We start from the raw sequence: 8206 nt of genomic DNA, 5'->3' as shown, positions 1-8206 counted from the left end.
GCAAGATCGAACTCTGTTGTCACTTATGTCATCATCTTCTCCCATATCATGTCACATGTTGGACACACTGAGAGACTGTTTGGCGAAGACTGGTTCTTCCAGGTGATTGTAGCCCTGGAAGTACTAAGTGCAATAATTACACACTACTTTTGTTAAGTCAAGATTACAAGAGACCCATTCTTTATGTTTTTGATAGACAACATAGCAGCAATATATATACCTGTGGTGACAAGTGGACTGCGATGCAACAATAAGAATCCACTTGTACAGTGCCAAATGTGGCCCAAGTCATATTTTGAGTGCCTACCTTCGTTTGAGTTGCTATAAATGCCTCTTCCTCAAGATAAGGGCCTCGGGTCAAGTGTCTCTGTCATCCTCCCCGAAGTGGGGTTCCTTTTCCTCTCTCCCCCCAAATAGACGAAGTTTTCTAAATGGACAATAATATTATGTGGGGGTTATTGATATCCATTTTTAATTATTGTTTTTCAGCTCAACGTAACTGGAGGAATTTTTCTCGGGTGGAAAACTGTGTTGTGAGGGTTTACGGATGTATACTCGTTGTTATGACTGATGCGTCGCCACGGTGATGTGGTCGTTCAGTTAATGACATTGTTGGAGTTGTTAATTTGTCTGTTGTTGTTGATCATCCGGCTAGTTTGGCTGTAATGTGAACAATGTTCTTTATTTGTATGGAGTTCTGGTTAAGAGTTATGAGTAAGAGAGAGTAACATACCAACGGGGCAACAGGAGAGTGTATCAGCCCCACCAACGTGGCAACAGGAGAGTGTATCAGCACACCAACGTGGCAACAGGAGAGTGTATCAGCCCCACCAACGTGGCAACAGGAGAGTGTATCAGCACACCAACGGGGCAACAGGAGAGTGTATCAGCCCCACCAACGTGGCAACAGGAGAGTGTATCAGCACACCAACGGGGCAACAGGAGAGTGTATCAGCCTACCAACGGGGCAACAGGAGAGTGTATCAACCCCACCAACGGGGCAACAGGAGAGTGTATCAGCCCACCAACGGGGCAACAGGAGAGTGTATCAGCCCCACCAACAAGACAACAGGAGAGTGTATCAGCCCACCAACAAGACAACAGGAGAGTGTATCAGCCCACCAACAAGACAACAGGAGAGTGTATCAGCCCCACCAACAAGACAACAGGAGAGTGTATCAGCCCCACCAACAAGACAACAGGAGAGTGTATCAACCCCACCAACAAGACAACAGGAGAGTGTATCAGCCCCACCAACAAGACAACAGGAGAGTGTATCAACCCACCAACAAGACAACAGGAGAGTGTATCAGCCCCACCAACAAGACAACAGGAGAGTGTATCAGCCCCACCAACAAGACAACAGGAGAGTGTATCAGCCCCACCAACAAGACAACAGGAGAGTGTATCAGCCCACCAACAAGACAACAGGAGAGTGTATCAGCCCCACCAACAAGACAACAGGAGAGTGTATGAGCCCCACCAACAAGACAACAGGAGAGTGTATCAGCCCCACCAACAAGACAACAGGAGAGTGTATCAGCCCACCAACAAGACAACAGGAGAGTGTATCAGCCCACCAACAAGACAACAGGAGAGTGTATCAGCCCCACCAACAAGACAACAGGAGAGTGTATCAGCCCACCAACAAGACAACAGGAGAGTGTATCAGCCCCACCAACAAGACAACAGGAGAGTGTATCAACCCCACCAACGGGGCAACAGGAGAGTGTATCAGCCCACCAACGGGGCAACAGGAGAGTGTATCAGCCCCACCAACAAGACAACAGGAGAGTGTATCAACCCACCAACGTAACAACGAAAGAATGTAAATAACTTGCTTCTCGACATCATCTGTGCTCGACAGACTAATTACAACAATTTCAAACAGAAAAAAATATATATGTAAAGTTTTAACTCGTTCACAGACTGGCTGGCAAAAACGAGTGACCAGTGGCTGTGGAAGGTGAGGGAGACAGACGGAAGGAAAGAACAGGGAAGGAAGGAAAGGGGAGAAGAAGGAACGGATGGAAGGGGAGGCAGAAGGCGAGTGAGAGAATGTATGAGAGTGCTTGCGTGCGCGTTTCTTAGGGCAGGTGATCAAACTGACTGTTAGAGCAGTAAAGGCCACCGCTATTAAGAAGAATGATTCCCCCTTGTTTGATATTTAGTCGTGTGTGCAGGATCTGGTGGATGGGAACTTCTGGAAACATGAAACACCTGAACGCGGAAATTATCACTAGAAAGTAACAGGTTCACTCGATAGAAATATACATACATTTATATCATGGGAACAATGTATGTATTACAGAAGAACTTTAAGCATATGTGTTCTATCTTGAGTCACGATCCTTCACTGTGTAACTTAGTACGGCAACAAAGCTCAGCATTCCAGCGCTATTCTCTACAACAGGACATTACTGTTGTCGTCCAACAGAGCCGTTCATGCCGTATGAGCGGCTCTGTTGTATCGGCACATTTTCCACCAGTGAAATTAGTTATCTTTACTGTATTCTAGCTCTTCTTCTTCATGCTCCTCTTCTTCCAGCTCTTCTTCTTCATGCTCCTCTTCTTCCAGCTCTTCTTCTTCATGCTCCTCTTCTTCTTCCAGCTCTTCTTCTTCATGCTCCTCTTCTTCCAGCCCTTTTTCTTCATGCTCCTCTTCCAGCTCTTCTTCATGCTCCTCTTCTTTCAGCTCTTGTTCTTCCAGTTCTTCTTTATGCTGCGTCCGGTCTGCATGGCTTGCTCTTTCTCCCACAGGATTTCACACATTTCCTCATATTTCTGTAGTTACCACGTCTGTAATTTCTGTACTCACCTGGTTGTATTTGCAGGGGGATGAGCTGTGGCTCTTGGGGCCCCGTTTTACCATCGTTCTCCTAAAATCGATTCAAGCCCTCATGTTCCACATTATTTATCTTGTTAACTGGAATGCAAAATATTTATATATGTGCTGATTTAAGGGTTGATTTATAATGTAAACAATATCCTGTATGTTCGTGACAAATATTTGGTGGCTAAAATGTTGGGTATACAGACTTGTCATGCGGCGTTGAGTGACGGGCGGAAGCAATGGAGTTTGATTAAATATTTCGGATCTGCTATATTTGTGTATTTTCTGCGTTGGCAAATTTGATTTAAGTGTAAAATATATGTAAAATGGAGAGTTGAGCTCGTACCCTCGCACACTTTCACACACACACGCACGCACGCGCACACGCACGCACGCGCACACGCACGCACACACACACACACACACACACACACACACACACACACACACACACACACACACACACACACACACACACACACACACACACACACACATTCACTGTACTAGGTGAGTACACACACACACCTGTACCTAGTCAAGCGCAAGACGAAGCTAGAAAAAGTTCAGAGGTATGCCACTAGGCTAGTCCTAGAACTAAGAGGCATGAGTTACGAGGAAAGACTGGGTGAACTGCACCTCACGTCACTGGAAGATAGAAGAGCTCGGGGAGACATGATCACCATATAAAATTATCAGGGAAATTGAGAGGGTAGATAAGAATGGATTATTTAACACGCTTGGCACACGCACAAGGGGACACAGGTGGAAGCTGCTACCCAAATGAGCCACAGAGACATTAGAAAGAAGTTTTTCAATGTCAGAGTAGTTAGTAAATGGAATGCATTAGGAAGTGATGTGGTGGAGGCTGACTCCATACACAGCTTCAAATGTAGATATGATAGAGCTCGAGAAGTTCAGGACTCTGTACACCAGTAGATTGACTGTTGAGAGTCGGGACCAAAGAGCCGAAGCTCAACCCCTTGTATACAGAATATGTGGAAGCTAGTCAGAATTGCATTTCACCTTTGTAAACACACATTAATGATACTATGTATACCTCGAACACTTTTTATGTAGGACAGACGTAAATCTGGGTATTTGTGTATAGGTTAGATTAGCATTTTAAAAGTCCTACAATCACCTTCTGTGGTTGACTATTCAATAAATCACTGAACTATATATCTCTATACATTTATCAGATCTCTAGCACTGTCTACAGAGGACAGAAGAAAATGTATATATATGCTGGTTAGCATTGTAAATGTGTGGCCACGTCTGTGGTAGTAAACAAAAACCTTCCCGACTGTTGACGACTCCCCAACACTCTCGCCCCAACACTCTCGCCCCAACACTCTCGCCCCAACACTCTCGCCCCAACACTCTCGCCCCAACACTCTCGCCCCAACACTCTCGCCCCAACACTCTGGCCCCAACACTCTCGCCCCAACACTCTGGCCCCAACACTCTCGCCCCAACACTCTCGCCCCAACACTCTCGCCCCAACACTCTCGCCCCAACACTCTCGCCCCAACACTCTGGCCCCAACACTCTCGCCCCAACACTCTCGCCCCAACACTCTCGCCCCAACACTCTCGCCCCAACACTCTCGCCCCAACACTCTCGCCCCAACACTCTCGCCCCAACACTCTCGCCCCAACACTCTCGCCCCAACACTCTCGCCCCAACACTCTCGCCCCAACACTCTCGCCCCAACACTCTCGCCCCAACACTCTCCCCCAACACTCTCCCCCAACACTCTCCCCCAACACTCTCCCCCCAACACTCTCCCCCCAACACTCTCCCCCAACACTCTCCCCCAACACTCTCCCCCAACACTCTCCCCCAACACTCTCCCCCAACACTCTCCCCCAACACTCTCGCCCCAACACTCTCCCCCAACACTCTCCCCCAACACTCTCCCCCCAACACTCTCGCCCCAACACTCTCGCCCCAACACTCTCGCCCCAACACTCTCGCCCCAACACTCTCCCCCAACACTCTCCCCCAACACTCTCCCCCCAACACTCTCGCCCCAACACTCTCCCCCCAACACTCTCGCCCCAACACTCTCGCCCCAACACTCTCGCCCCAACACTCTCGCCCCAACACTCTCCCCCCAACACTCTCGCCCCAACACTCTCGCCCCAACACTCTCGCCCCAACACTCTCGCCCCAACACTCTCGCCCCAACACTCTCGCCCCAACACTCTCGCCCCAACACTCTCGCCCCAACACTCTCCCCCCAACACTCTCCCCCAACACTCTCCCCCAACACTCTCCCCCAACACTCTCCCCCAACACTCTCCCCCAACACTCTCACCCAACACTCTCGCCCCAACACTCTCCCCCAACACTCTCCCCCAACACTCTCCCCCAACACTCTCCCCCCAACACTCTCCCCCCAACACTCTCCCCCAATACTCTCCCCCAACACTCTCCCCCAACACTCTCGCCCCAACACTCTCCCCCAACACTCTCCCCCAACACTCTCCCCCAACACTCTCGCCCCAACACTCTCCCCCAACACTCTCCCCCCAACACTCTCGCCCCAACACTCTCGCCCCAACACTCTCGCCCCAACACTCTCGCCCCAACACTCTCGCCCCAACACTCTCGCCACAACACTCTCGCCCCAACACTCTCGCCCCAACACTCTCGCCCCAACACTCTCGCTCCAACACTCTCGCCCCAACACTCTCGCCCCAACACTCTCGCCCCAACACTCTCGCCCCAACACTCTCGCCCCAACACTCTCGCCCCAACACTCTCGCCCCAACACTCTCCCCCAACACTCTCGCCCCAACACTCTCGCCCCAACACTCTCCCCCAACACTCTCGCCCTAACACTCTCGCCCCAACACTCTCGCCCCAACACTCTCGCCCCAACACTCTCGCCCCAACACTCTCGCCCCAACACTCGCCCCAGCACTCTCGCCCCAACACTCTCGCCCCAACACTCTCGCCCCAACACTCTCGCCCCAACACTCTCGCCCCAACACTCTCGCCCCAACACTCTCGCGGCCAAATAAACACAACCACAAAACTAAATCATGTGTGTTTATGGTCCTCGCATTGTAGCCACACGCCGGCGAGCGCCTCGACCCGTCATCCCGGATATTTCTGGCCTCACGTCTCGTTGGTCACTGATGTTGGTACACTTCTACTCCTTGTTGGTGTGGCTCTGTATTCACTTTATTGCCGTCTTTTATTGGTTCTGATATGATTGATGGTTCTCCATTTGGTCCTGATTGGTTGATGGATATTCATTTGGTAATTGCGTATCTTGTGTTAAGTATTATATTTTGAATATAGAGTTAATGTTTGTTCTGAGATTGACAAATTATTTTAAAACCCCCAAACATTTTTTTCATTTTCTTCGGTGGAAGACTTTTTACGCATTAATACATAAATATGTTCTATACTTTATATAAGTAAACCAACGCATATTAAAAAGAAACTTTAGCTTAAGCCTCTTTACAAATGTAAACAAAGTCTTGGAGTATGCAGCAGACTGCTGACCATCTCAACAAACACTAACTCTTCGCCATCTTTGGCTGCAAGACACACGTCTAGGCTTCTCTGCCACTCAAACGACCCCAAGATCTTCCTATCAAAGAGTTTTATGTAGCTTGTCAGAAGCCAGAAGTTGGACGCTTAAAGCCAACTATCGCTTTAAGGGTTTTTGACTTGAAAATTTGTTTCTTTTGCAGAGGCCACGTTGACCTTGTCGATCAGCATGATGTAGCAAGCCATCCAGGTCAAGGTAGGTCAGGTCATGTCAATATCCTCAGAGACATACTCCTTTATAACATAGCTTGAAACATGTTATGTCTCCACGAGACATTACTTCAAAGAATTATACTGATATATAAAGTGTCTTAACACATGTTTTCAATATTCTCTGAAGAGTATTTGAAACTACTTCCCTCTAAAGAGCATCTTACAAAACCCTCATCGGAGTCGTATGAAGGGTTGTAGCCTAGCTGAATCATAAGCAAATAAAAATTATATGTTGCTGGCTCACCACAATTATATATTACTTAACAATATCGCTGAGGTTCTTTACTTGGACCCATTTTGTGTCTCTGAGCATATAATGGGTTCAGGTGCTGCATGGAACCCATCTGGTGTGCATGGGGCACACACTAAACTAAATTAGACTCTAAAACAAGGGAATCGAATACCCTCCTATCTCGTGTCAAGAACCAACCTGGCTGCGTGACCTCTGCAAGAAACTAATCCCTTTAAAGAATATCTTATCTCACAAACACGCTCCTTGGAGTCGTCTTTCCTCCCAGCTCATGCCAAGAACTCGACTGATCACCCACTGTAACTGTGAATTTTATCTGTTAATGCAATGACTTTCATTCATCATATTTCACGTCGTACTTTCTTTTGTAGTTAATCAATGGGCTTGCTTCTACGATCTCTTCTTGCAGCCCGTTTCACTTGCAGATATTATACCAAAGGCTGCATAGTTTCCCTGCCTTGGCGCCTTCTTTTGATAATTACGTAATTTAAAATAATTAATGATATTTTCCTGACATCACTCTTATTCATCTGTCTCTCGTGCTTCCCACGCGTTTCCTCAGCATTGCATTTTTCCTTATCTTCCTGCTGCAGCTGTGCTTGATTATCTTGAGATTATCTTGAGATGATTTCGGGGCTTTTTAGTGTCCCCGCGGCCCGGTCCTCGACCAGGCCTCCACCCCCAGGAAGCAGCCCGTGACAGCTGACTAACACCCAGGTACCTATTTTACTGCTAGGTAACAGGGGCATAGGGTGAAAGAAACTCTGCCCATTGTTTCTCGCCGGCGCCTGGGATCGACCCCAGGACCACAGGATCACAAGTCCAGCGTGCTGTCCGCTCGGCCGACCGTGCTCCTTGGGTTCAGAGACAAGTCTTGGTTCATACTTCTTCAATTAATCTAGTTGTAGTCTTTGGTTTTCAGGTGAGAGACTCCAAGCCGGAGCTGCATACAGAAGGGATGGTCTTACGTTTGTTGTATATAATGTGCTGAAGACTTTTTGTTTTCTGAAGGCAACTCAAACACCAGATTAGTGATCAAATATATATAGGAATCTTTTATGCAGGATGATATCAAACATTTTATGATATCTTTCTTCTGTTTTATTGTTGTCGTTTTGGCGTAAAGTTCGTCAGACGTGATCTACCTTGGTGGAAGCATGTTGGCGCTTAGAACAAAAACACGGTTGTTTTAAGTGTTCCACGAACCATCTTACACTTGTCTCCAGCAGAGAATTCTTGTTATAAACACTGGTCTGTACTTCAGTGGTTCCTTTTTTCATCCTTTGTTGTATACCAGAAGAACATTAACTGTTCTTCATATCTGTAGAAATCTGTACGTT

General features: G+C 47.7%; 2 protein-coding genes across 2 annotated transcripts in view; both read left to right on the top strand.

Annotated features, from left to right (window-relative positions):
- Positions 1 to 1816, top strand: part of LOC138369563 (putative uncharacterized protein DDB_G0288537) — a 1821-nt gene extending 5 nt beyond the window's left edge. Inside the window, exons 1-2 of the mRNA XM_069332982.1 lie at positions 1 to 102; positions 781 to 1816. The exon at positions 1 to 102 is cut by the window's left edge and continues 5 nt beyond it. Coding sequence (XP_069189083.1) covers positions 1 to 102; positions 781 to 1816 — 1138 coding nt within the window. The remainder of the gene's footprint in view (positions 103 to 780) is intronic.
- Positions 1817 to 4097: 2281 nt separating this feature from the next.
- LOC138369562 (mucin-2-like) lies at positions 4098 to 6558 on the top strand. Its single transcript, XM_069332981.1, has 2 exons — positions 4098 to 5888; positions 6547 to 6558. The coding sequence occupies exons 1-2, from the start codon at positions 4098 to 4100 to the stop codon at positions 6556 to 6558; spliced, it is 1803 nt and encodes a 600-aa protein (XP_069189082.1).
- The last annotated feature ends 1648 nt before the right edge of the window (positions 6559 to 8206 follow it).

This window comes from Procambarus clarkii, chromosome 29, assembly GCF_040958095.1.
Source record: "Procambarus clarkii isolate CNS0578487 chromosome 29, FALCON_Pclarkii_2.0, whole genome shotgun sequence".
Lineage (NCBI taxonomy): Eukaryota > Metazoa > Arthropoda > Malacostraca > Decapoda > Cambaridae > Procambarus > Procambarus clarkii.
The sequence above is the reverse complement of the archived record's forward strand: the minus strand, read 5'-3'. Positions and strand labels throughout refer to the sequence as shown.